General features: G+C 38.6%; 1 protein-coding gene across 1 annotated transcript; it reads left to right on the top strand.

The window, feature by feature from the left end:
• Nucleotides 1–3,999: 3,999 nt before the first annotated feature.
• Nucleotides 4,000–12,014, top strand: LOC116123487 (adagio protein 1). Its single transcript, XM_031409253.1, has 2 exons — nucleotides 4,000–4,427; nucleotides 9,974–12,014. Exons 1-2 carry the CDS (start codon nucleotides 4,189–4,191, stop codon nucleotides 11,583–11,585), a joined length of 1,851 nt encoding a protein of 616 aa, XP_031265113.1. The 5' UTR covers nucleotides 4,000–4,188; the 3' UTR covers nucleotides 11,586–12,014.
• Nucleotides 12,015–12,256: the final 242 nt, after the last annotated feature.

Below are 12,256 nucleotides of genomic sequence, written 5' to 3'. Positions count from 1 at the left end.
CCCGGCAGCTTCCAGTTGTACCTTTTGTTGGGCGAAGTGCATGGCGAGCAAAGACTGCATCATGAAATAAACAAGCATTAGACTGACTCCTTGAAAAGAGTAAAGTATTGGAAAGTCCTCAATGAGGACAAACCATCTTACCTGGCTTTGCATTTGAACCACCCTAATCATTAGGTCTACAGGGTTGAAGGCCACGAGCTCTTCAAAGACTTTGGCAAGTTAGCACTCTAAAAGGGTGAACATTACCGATTACAAGTGCTTTGGAAGTTGACCCATAGAGTCCAACATTGGTATGTCAGCTCCTGTAGCAGAGGGCACCTCGCCAGCCGGCTCTTTGCCTTCTCTCCTCCTGAAGGTTGCGGCCTCTCTTTGTCCCCTACGTGGACGGACTAGTGTAACCACAGTCATGCGCCTCGAGCTCTCTCCCAAGCGAAAAGCCTGATAGGGCTGCGACCTCCCAGGCTGCACCCCTAAGCCCTCCAGATCAGACTCTAATTCCTCAGGCTGCAGCACCCTTCTTTTCTTGGACTTTTGGCCCATGGTCTTCTGCTTTGTGTGTGCGGCCACAGGCTGAGAAGGCTCTACTGGTTGTTCGGTGGGTGGCTGTGCTCCCACCTACACTCCTCTAACAAGGGTGTCGCTAGGGCCCGCCTTGGCTGGTTCCGTGGCGCCAACCTAGGGGAAAACAAACCCCTCTCTCTCAACGAGCTTGGCACTCTGGGCAGCATATTCGCTGCATACAGGTACTGTTAGTAAAAGAGTTCGCTACATGCAAAAGCAAAAATTTGAAAAGATCGCGGACACTTACGAAGTAAGGGTTCCAAAGTCACTTTAGAATTAAAGAAGTTGTACTTCCTCAAATTTGCGGTTGTCACAAGTAGTTTCACATCGCGACAATGATCTGGCAGGTTACCGAATGAAACTATTCGGTTGAAGTCAGAGAGATTTGTCAACCTGTTCGACTTGTTTCCTGCGAAGAGACAAGAAAGATTGTTAGAAAGTAAATCCCAAAAAGAAAAAAAAAATTCACTAAGTACAAAAAGGGAAGACCTACTCGGCTCCCTAAAGTGGCAGATGCCATCGCAATGGAAAAAGAAAAACTTGGTCTTATATGCCCTGACATTATTGGGGTAATTGAATATGCCTCCCTCGATCATGGATCGCTTCGAGAGGTAGTAAGAATCTTTGTCCTTGCTCTTTTTTAAATAGTACGAGCAAGCGAGCTCCACCGCAGTCAGTTGGCCGAGGCCGTACTCGACGCACACGATATACATAGCCACGACTATCATATATGCGTTAGGCGTCAACTATAAAGATGCGACTCGAAGTGATCGAGGATCGACCTGATAAAGGGATGGAAGGGAATTAGTGCTTCGCATTTGAATATAGCTTCAGAGATCGCAGCCATTCCCTTTGCTGGATTCCGAGCTGTATGCGACCTATACTGGTAGACGTCTACGCTAAGTGCGTATTGGTCTACTGCCTTCTGTATTTCCTCTCGGGTAGCCACTGACAGAATCTTTTGCACAGGACCTACTAGGGCGTCCTGCGCTTGCGAGCTCGTCCCCTCATTTGTTCTGGTCGCTATAGGGTCTATCTCTTCTACGGTTTGAAAAAAGGGGGACACGTACATATTACTCAGTCTCCGTACAAAATTTTGTACGACAACGTGGAAGAACAAAACCCTAATATGTCTTCCAAAAATCCTAAAAAACCCTTGGGGACCACCTCCAATGGTTCGTACCCTAAAAACCTATTCCTTACAGAAGTCTAGCCATAAATATCCATCATTATTGCCTGGTCAAGTTGTCTGCAAAACAGAAAAAGGAAAGAAATGGAAGGACCTTCCTTACCTTTTTGGTTGCAGGGGTCAAACTTCTTACTGTTAATGGAAAGTGCGCACCAACTTGTAGGATTGAAAATCTGGTCTTGTGGGAGCTTTTTGCTTTTTCTAAAAGTATGAGTGTTGTGGCATTGCTTAAGGCGAGCCTAGGGTTTTATAGTGGAGGAAATGACGATTGGTCTTCCCAAAGCCAAGTGAAGTTTGGGCGGAATGTGTCTCTTGTTGTTGATCACGACCACGTGTCATCAATCGGCGAGAAGGAGTAACGGCCACGCTTTGAGAAATTCAATTGTCGCGTCTCTTCGTTGAAATAATTGAGCGATGGCTCGATTCTCTCCTCCACATTAAATGCGCTCTCATCCACATTTAATGCCCTGATAAGGAATGTCGTTTCAGCATGTCTTGCATTTAATGCGTATGGTTGGCACTTATTGCGCACAGGATACGTTTGTCAGAATAAAGGATACTTCATTAATGGATTAGCTGTCAAGCGCAACGGATAACATCTGAAGAGGTTGTTGGAAAAGAACACTCTTCTTGGCATGTCGGTTGCAAAGCGATGTCATTCCTTGCCTCCAACAGAAATATGCAAGTGTAATCAGGTCGCGGACCTCGGTTAAGATAAGAGATGCATCGATACGCACTGAGTAGAGTCTAATCCAGGTCATCGACTTCGCGAAAAAAGACCATCTTAGGTCGCTCATAGAAAAATATTCTGTGACCTCCTTGTAGCTAGGTCGGCTCGACTAGGCGTCATTTAGATATGTCAAATTATGGCATAATTATGAATTTCTCAATGTTTGACCCTTAAACCTTAAAAACTAGGGGACTTCTGTTATGTCGGAAAAAGTTGGGCTGACGTGAAGCCTCGTCAGTAAAGGATGGTCAAAGTTCAGAAAGGTTCTGCGCCGTCCAGGTGCGGCCACGTCGCACCTAGCGCAAGTGGCATGGCTCCTGTCAGTGCAGCAGGTGAGTGCCAAGCCAGCGGTTGGAGATCGTCCACGTGTTAAAGCCCTGCTTTAATCAAGGAAATCCCTTGGGCAGGTGATCAATAGGACGCAAAGAAATGATTTGCATGGCACCTACCCACTTGCAGCTTTCATAATCATTATCTTGAACTTTCCCACTATAACTAGAAGACTTCCCTCTCATTTGGGGGGATTAGCTGATTTTAAGCTGAAATAGCTCTCTCTCTCTCTCTCTTTAAACTGTAACTCAGCTCGCAGAACGCGACCTGATCTCTCTCTTATTAATACAATAACAGTGGACGTATGATTCGCTTTACAACATCTGAACTACTTTAAATATTGCTCTTCACCTTTCATTTGATTCAATCCTCTCATATCACGTGTAACTTCTAAATCATTTTAGCATTTTACACGTGCGAGTAGTTTGTGTCAAAATCAAGCATCAACAATTTTAATAGTATATTATCTTATCCCAATTAATGTGTCACCCTACGTGATAAATCTTTGATAATAATATATAATATATAACTTAGATAAACATGAAAATAATGCTATATATCTCATATATTATCCCAAATTTTTCATCGCAATATTATATAAATGATGGATTAATATAGCGATTTATTATCAACTAAACAATTTTAAAATCATTGAATTACTATAAATTAATGATAGTGTATTTCTATAACAAATTTGTGTTATAACTTAAATATAAATTATATTATTAAAATAATGGTTACCCCAATCCCAATTACACCATCGGATCATTGTCATTGAATTAATATTTTTAATCATAATCCAACGGCAAAGATGGAATGCATTCTCCCATCACTATATATCATATTTATTTTAATACAAATTTGTGTTAAAAATTTGCATTATAAAAATTTAACGCTTAAATTATATTATTCAAATAACATCACCCCAATTAGGCCATTCGATTACTTACCGACATAGAGTTAATTTTTAGTCATCATCCAACGGTTGAGATGGGACGCATTCTCTCGTCGCTATACAATAAATCCATTTTAGCACGACTCATAATTATTGCATCCAAAAAATCATGGCGTGGGCACCAAACTTAAAACCCTGACCCGATGCCCGATACCCAAATTCAAGATTTTTCTCCACCAAGCAAGAGCAAACAACGCACATGTTTACAAAAATCTCTCTTTGCCCATCACTCTTTCTGTGCTAGCTGGTCCTCCTTTCCTCACCTTAAGCTTCACCCCAAAACAAATTCCTCCCGAACATTACTCACCCCACGTTTTCTTTTCCTTTTACCCCCCAAAGTTTTCTCTGCTTCTTAATTTCACCCCCGTCTTTTCTTCCCCCTTCTCAAATGGGTTGAACCCGCCTCAGTTTTCGCCTTCTTTCATGGAGTGGGATAGTAATTCCGATCACAGTGAGGACGAGGACGAGGAGTTCATTCTTAACGACGAAGACGATGAGCCCGTTGGGCCCCTCCCTTTCCCCGTGGAGAACCTGTTCCAAACTGCGCCGTGTGGGTTCGTTGTCACCGATGCGCTTGAGCCTGACCACCCCATTATTTATGTCAATTCCGTGTTCGAGGCCGTTACTGGGTATCGTGCCGAGGAGGTTCTGGGTCGAAATTGGTTAGTGTTTTGTTTAATTCATTTTAAGGGTTTTGTTCTTTTTATATGCTTTTGAGGTGTTTGATGTTTTCTTGCTGTGAATTTATGTGGCGGATTTTTTATTGTTTAATTTTAGGTCGTATTGTGTTTTTTTGTTGATTTTTGAATATCCATCTTGCCATTTTGTTAATTTGATATGTAGAGAAATAGGGGTTATTGTTTGATTGAGTTTGTTCAATTGAAGCTGGCCAAAATTAGGGATTTAGTTCTTTTTTAGGTCTAAACCAGAGACTGTTAAGCTCTTTTTAGTATGGGTTAATTTTGGCTGTTTTTATTGATATAAATAGTATGATGACCGGAACTGCGTTTGAGCTTGTTGGTTCTGCTGATTTATCTTTGAAGATGCTGTGAGGAATGTAGCTCTAAATTGTTTAGGTGATGAAGATGTATTCAAGATGCTCATGGTTGATACTTAGATTTAAAAATTCCAAGGAGGGTAGGGTTATGCTGAAATTTTAAGTTGTAGTATGTGTGATCTTTCTTATGGTTAGATTGCCCTTAACACTAAGAATCATTCAACATACCTGTGAATTATAGTGAAATATTTAGGTATTTAATGTTTTGTGAAGTATGCTGGATAAGATTCTTAAGGGCTTCTTCTTTCTCCTTTGGGGATGGGGAGGGGTTGGTTTCTTCAGTGGACAAATTTGATGTTGAAAATATTTGTTAATCGATCAGTGTTGTTGCGATGATGGTGTGAGAGTAAAGAGGTTGAGATATTTATGGTGTTAGCATGTTGAAGATATTTTGATGTCATCCATGAAATTCAATGTTTAACATTAGGGATGAAAGCATATGAGTGCAGTAAATACACATAATTGATAATTTAATCTAAAAATTCCAAGAAGGGTGGGCTTATGCTGAAATTTTAAGTTGTACTTTGTGTGATCTTTCTTATGGTTATCTGGCCCTTAACAGTAAGAATCATCCAACATGGTTGTGAATTATAGCAAAATATTTAGGTATTAAATTTGTGAAGTATGCTGGAGATTCTGAGGGACTTCCTTTTCTCTTTTGGAGATGGAGGAAGGGGGAGGGGTTGATTGCTTCACTAGACAAATTTGAAGTTGAAAATATTTGTTATTTGATCAGAGTTTGTAATGATGGTGTGAGGGGTATAGAGGTAGTGATATTTTCAACATGTTGTCAATATATTGAGGTGATCCGTGAAGTTCTATGTTTAAGGTAAGGGTTGAGGCATATGAACACAGTAGATACTAAACAAACCTTTTGGTAGGGGGAGGGCTGTCAAAGGAAGAGAAATATACTTGCTTTGGGCAACGAATGGTATATGGGTGGAGCATTTTGTGGCTTGTTAATTGTAGCCAAGTAGGATAAAGTAGTTCAAGTTTATCAAGTTGGTGGACTGAGGTATACGTAATTGTAAGGATCATTCTGGAGAACTGTAATCATCATTTTTGGGTTGCAGAGAAGCCATCTATCTGGCTCAGTTCATTTTTGCGGGCTTGTTGATGAAACATCGAGACTCACATAATTAAAATTTGCTGAACTGGTTTCCATTTTGATCAAGAAAATGGAGAATGAACTAGTGTTGTCCTCCAATACTTATTGATGAAACATCTAGACAAACATCTAGACTCACACTAGTTAAAATTTGCTGAATTTGCTTTCTATTTTGATAAAGGAAATGGAGAATGAATAAGTAGAACCCTCCTATCTTTATGTCAAAGGATGGTGAAGTCCATGGAATATGAAGGATAGGGAAGTTACTGATAAATAAAACATGTTACGAAATTTCTGTAGTTATTTAGGTGCATTTTTCATTGTTTTTTACGGCTATGTCTTTTTCTATATGTAGGTGTCCTTTTCACATCTGTTTATTATCGATTTTCATAGTTACCTCTCTTCCCATTAAATTTATGATGTTATGAGGAGAATTTATCATTCCTTACCAACATGAATATGAACACTGATACCTTCCCTAACATGTAACTTTTGTGTGTCATATCCATGTGTTTTAAGAAGTTCTTTCATATGTAGACCTTTGTTCAATTTTGATCTTGAGTTCGTGCCCAAACATTGAAGAATAGTGTCTGGATGAGGTGGAACTTAATTATGTGTGTTACGTTCATAAAATGGACGATGGGCTTGCATAGGCCCGATTTTGTTAAATTCGAATGCACTGAATTTATGAATCGTGCCAACAACCCATTGTTTTATACCATGTATAGGCCTGGGTGTGCATTCTCAATTGTTCTGTAACGTGCATGAAGGTATTGGAAACTCTCGAGATATAGTGTTGAACTATAAATTACCGTTGTATCTTAGCCTCTGATGGTATGAAATCCTTTTATTGTTGGCATACTTTTGTAGGATACCTATTTTCATGCCAATAAATGTACATGACAAAGTAGAATATGTTCCAAGTGGCAAGTTCAGTTTCCCTTGGGCTTCCTATATATGAAGAAAGAATGACTCTTTGATGTTGATTTTCTTTTATTTTATAACTGATCTTTATGGGTGCAATATTAACTTTCTTAACATCATGTTCCATGTTAACTTTATAGCAGAATACAAGCTTCAGAATGTTCTACATATCCTCTTCTTGATTACCGGACAAAGTTTTGGAAGGAAAAATAAGCTATAAACAGCTTTTCTTTGCTTTTACAATTTTTTTATTTTTTTATTTTTTTTAACCATGGAAACTGAGAGATGAAGGATTTCATAATTGAGCTGCTGATTGGTGAGAGTTGTGAACTTCTTTTGTGTCCAGCTGCGATAATATGTTGTCATCCACTTTCTTGGTATTAGGTAACCGTTTGTGAAAATTTTCCTGGCAATGGTAGACTAGAGGCAACTCTCTTTTATTCTTTTTTAGGTAGTTGGCATTATGTTCATGAGTATTTTGGAATGTACTGATCTATTGCAAATGCTCAATATAAAAATTAGGTTAGAACTTTTGGACACTTTTTATTTTTCATTAAGCTAGTAGAGTCTTATTGCAAATGAATAACTTAAAAGAGTTTGGAAGAAAATTTTTATGAATGTCTTCCCCAAAGAAAATTACTGTCTTCTACATTCTCCCGTTTCCGTAGCTTGATAACTCAATAAAGCATGCATGCAAGCCCTTTGGTGAAAGAGGCAAGTGAGACAATCCTTATAATACTATTGTTGGGCAGCTAGAGGCCATTAACTTACGTGTTACATCTTGTTGTTTCCTATTAAGAAAGAAAAAAAGGTGGGACATGAATATAGATTGTATATCAAGCCCAGCAATTCAGCAGTACAAGACTTAAAACGATTAGGCTAGCAGAGATGTGTCAATGTCCCAATGTTTATTGATTGTTTCAAAAATTAAAAGCGGAATCTTCTTGAAACTCGGGATAATGAAGTTGTATGTAGGATGATAATGAAAATTGATTTTTATTTTTTTAAATTTAACATTAATATTTTTTTGAGGTGTGTTGGAAACTGAATGTTGATATTCTGTAACATGCATTTATCACCTAGCAAGTTCTTATGATTCCTTCTTAGATTCTGTTGTTTCTGTCTTCTAGTGTCGCTGAACTTGTAAATATAAATTGTTGATAGAAATATAGAATTATTTATATAATAGATAATTGGTTAGGTTTTCTGCCAGAGTGAAGCTAAGTAGTCAAAGATGTAATAATTGCAGTTTGTTGTCAGTAGTCTTCATCTGCAATCCTGAGGCCTGTTTTTAAATACTAAACGTCTCTATTAGTTTTATGTTACTAAGTGTTTGGTAGGTGATGCAGTTTTTGTTTCTTATGATTATTTGTGGGCTTAGTATAGCTTTTTTTATTTGTACTTTTATTGATTGCGAGTTGTAATATCTTAGGTGTTAGTAACATGCTAAGTTAGTGCTTCACTTAGTTGCATATCGAGATTCTTGTTCAGTGGATCTAGAAATCCATGCTTTTGTCAATATCTTCGTTGTTATATGAAGTTATAAGTATTGCTATAATTTTGAGAGAGATGTATTAAATTTTGCCAGTATCCATGTATAATCTGTTTTAGATAGAGAGCCATGAAAATAACTTTCTCGAAATAATTCTCTTCATCTCAATCAAAGAATACCACACACCATTAAGGCTTTTAAATTCCAACTCTCCTGCGAACTTTCGAAGAGACATCCAGGTAACCAAACTTAAGTTTTTACCATTTACTCCACTATACTCTTCAAAGTATTCAGACTTAGACATCATATTTTGATGAACATCTTTGACACTATGTAATTGATGTATTTAATTTTTATTGGCTAGAATTCCAAGGATGCCTGTGGTTATTCTGCATTCATAAACTTAGTGCTTTTGGAAGGAGGGGAACAAGGCTTCTGCTTTTTGAAATTGTATGCTGATAGAAATCTTTTGTCTTATCTGGATGTTGAGGAATAGAAGGATTTTTGAGGATTCTTGCATGGAGTAGGCAAACTTATTATGAGATAAAGTGTTTATGGACATCAATTTCACGAATTAAAGAGATGCTGTTTTTTCCTACTCCACTACTGTGAGGTTTCATGAATTGACTGATTGTCCCGTGGCTGATTTTTTGGGCTTTTTTGTTGAATGGTGAACTGCTTGTTCACCTTCTTTGAATTGTAATAAACCACAACCCATAAGCTTTATTTTTTTTAATAATTATTTTAGGATATTAAGTTAATTTTTCGAGATTTAGTTTATTATCTGATAAGATTGATGTTACTAAGTTATCTCTTTTGATAAAATTATTTTTAGTAGGTTGAGCTTTCTTAACTAAAACTCATATTTAGGTTTCTTTTGGCATTACAGAAAGGCCTTTGCTGTACTTGTTTTTTAATGCAGTGAATATGATTGAATAAAATTGGGTCTTGATCATCTCTTTCATTTCTTTCCCCTCTTTCCTCTCTTTCTCTTCTTCTCCCTCTAAATTTCTGTTCTCCACTTTTATTATTATCTTCTCTTAGTTCTTTTTTATCACTTTGTTCTCTTATGTCTGGCTCTTCCATCATTTGTCTCTTCTCTCTTTAAATATTTCTTATCTTAATCTCTCCTAGTTTCCTTCTATCTATCCTACCATGTAACCTTCTAAATTTCTATTAATGATTAAGTGGTCTTGTTTGATGCCTCTAATTCTCGTATTAATGTACGGAGCGTATCAAGTATGTGTTTGGATACACTTGCGATTTTATGTGTTTAGATCCACTTGAGAAGTCCTTTAATCACATTTGGCTTGTTAACTGCTGCTATGACCTTTATTTTTTGCTTCATATAATTTGAATTTTTGTTGTCACAGTTTTTATTTGGTTGTAGATCATGCTTTATGATGTTTACATGTCTTGCTTGTTAGTCTCTTGATACCTTCTGTTATAATGTATGGTTTGTTCCATTCCTATGGCATTAGTTTAACTGAGTAATTGTGCTTTTGCTTTTCTCTCTTGTAATTCTTTCTTGCTAATTACTCTATGATCGTGATGATTTTTAATATGTTCATTATATAATTAGATGCTGACTGTATCTTCTGTGTGCTCTGGTTTTGTTGGATTACAGCCGTTTCTTGCAATGTAGAGGGCCATTTGCTAAAAGAAGACATCCATTAGTGGATTCAACAGTTGTTTCAGAAATTAGGAGATGCCTTGAGGAGGGTATTGAATTCCAAGGTGAGTTGTTGAACTTCCGGAAAGATGGATCTCCTCTGATGAACAGATTGCGGCTGACTCCTATATATGAAGCTGATGACACAGTAACTCATGTTATTGGAATCCAGTTCTTCACAGAAGCAAATGTTGATCTGGGTCCAGTGCCTGGATATTCACTGAAGGAGTCTGGAAAAGCATCTGACTGGTTTCGTTCTGCTTTTTCCAATTCGCATCCTGTCCCAGTGGGAGACCGAAATGTTTCTCGTGGAGTTTGTGGGATATTTCAATTGAGCGATGAGGTGCTGTCTCTTAAAATACTATCATGGTTGACTCCAAGAGATATTGCGTCGGTTGGTTCTGTCTGTAGGCGACTTTATGAGCTGACAAAAAATGAGGACCTTTGGAGAATGGTCTGCCAGAATGCCTGGGGTAGTGAGACAACTCGTGTTTTAGAGACTGTGCCTGGTGCAAAAAGACTGGGCTGGGGTCGCCTGGCAAGGGAGTTGACTACTCTTGAAGCTGCAGCATGGAGGAAGCTAACAGTTGGAGGTGCTGTTGAACCCTCACGGTGCAACTTTAGTGCCTGTGCAGTTGGGAATCGGGTGGTTCTTTTTGGTGGGGAAGGGGTTAATATGCAACCAATGAATGACACATTTGTATTGGACCTAAATTCTAGTAAACCAGAATGGCAGCACGTTCAAGTGAGCTCTCCTCCTCCTGGTCGTTGGGGTCATACTATTTCATGTGTAAATGGGTCTAATTTGGTGGTATTTGGTGGCTGTGGAAGGCAAGGCTTACTCAATGATGTCTTTGTTTTGGATTTGGATGCAAAGCCTCCAACTTGGCGTGAAATCTCTGGATTGGCGCCTCCACTTCCAAGATCATGGCACAGCTCCTGCACTCTTGATGGCACCAAATTGATAGTTTCTGGTGGTTGTGCAGACTCTGGGGTACTTTTAAGTGACACGTTTCTTCTTGATCTGTCAATGGAGAAACCTATTTGGAGAGAGATACCAGCAGCCTGGACTCCCCCTTCTCGGTTGGGCCATACATTATCAGTTTATGGTGGTAGGAAAATATTGATGTTTGGGGGTTTAGCCAAGAGTGGTCCCCTACGGTTTCGTTCTAGTGATGTCTTCACAATGGATCTTAGTGAGGAGGAACCTTGTTGGAGATCTGTAACTGGAAGTGGAATGCCTGGTGCTGGAAACCCAGGTGGTGTAGCTCCTCCTCCCAGGCTCGACCATGTGGCTGTGAGTCTCCCTGGTGGGAGAGTTCTTATCTTTGGTGGATCAGTAGCTGGTCTTCACTCTGCAACCCAGCTTTATCTTCTGGACCCTACTGATGAGAAGCCTACATGGAGAGTACTGAATGTACCTGGCCGACCTCCAAGATTTGCATGGGGACACAGTACATGTGTTGTAGGTGGCACAAGGACTATAGTCCTAGGTGGCCAAACAGGAGAAGAGTGGATGTTAAGCGAGCTCCACGAGCTATCATTAGTGAGTTCTTCCGTCATCTGAGATTAAATCAACGAAAAAAAAAATCGAAAAGCTGCTGCAAAGGAATGACAAAGCGTCACGAACCACAAACTATCATAACCGTGACACAAGTGAGTGGAGGTCGAACTCGAACACCACGCCATGCGGGTCAGTTACTGAAAAACTCTTTGACAGATAAGATAAATGGTCTAATGAGAGGGACATTTGTAATGGATATTCTTGTACGAGGTTGTGGGTGGGAGATGAAAATACCTATTCCATGAGTGAATTGATGAAAACCATGTTTACGTTTTTGTAAGGTTTGTGTGATACTGTAACTGCAACTGCCCATCTTCATCACTGCTCACAATGTTGGACATGGAGTCTACTTTTGTTGGTAGGTTAGATTTGTATTTGCTAGAAAAAGCTTCTTAGGCTACTTATATATTTTAGGGGTTTAGTTTCTTGTTATGCTCAGTCCCTTGCATTCATTCAGCATCTCTGTAATAAACCAACAAAAAAAATGTTAAAAAAATGTGCATGTTTATAGTATTACTATTGTTACACAGTTCGAATCTTTTTATTTATCTATACTTGCTCCTAGTGTGATGCTGATAGCCCTGCTGGGGTTTTTATATTATTTACATAACAATGGTTTATAATTTCTTATAAATTTATGAAATGCTATAGTGCAAGTTTTATTTATTTATTTT

The sequence above is a fragment of the Pistacia vera genome, unplaced genomic scaffold (assembly GCF_008641045.1).
Source record: "Pistacia vera cultivar Batoury unplaced genomic scaffold, PisVer_v2 Contig1424, whole genome shotgun sequence".
In the NCBI taxonomy this organism is placed as follows: Eukaryota; Viridiplantae; Streptophyta; class Magnoliopsida; order Sapindales; family Anacardiaceae; genus Pistacia; species Pistacia vera.
This window is presented reverse-complemented; position numbering and strand designations above follow the sequence as displayed.

Bases quoted from the DNA above. Each gene is read 5' to 3' on its own strand.
- LOC116123487 (XM_031409253.1), top strand. From the start codon at position 4,189: ATGGAGTGGGATAGTAATTCCGATCACAGTGAGGACGAGGACGAGGAG. The intron at 4,428-9,973 runs GTTAGTGTTTTG...GTTGGATTACAG, and splicing joins GAGGTTCTGGGTCGAAATTG to CCGTTTCTTGCAATGTAGAG.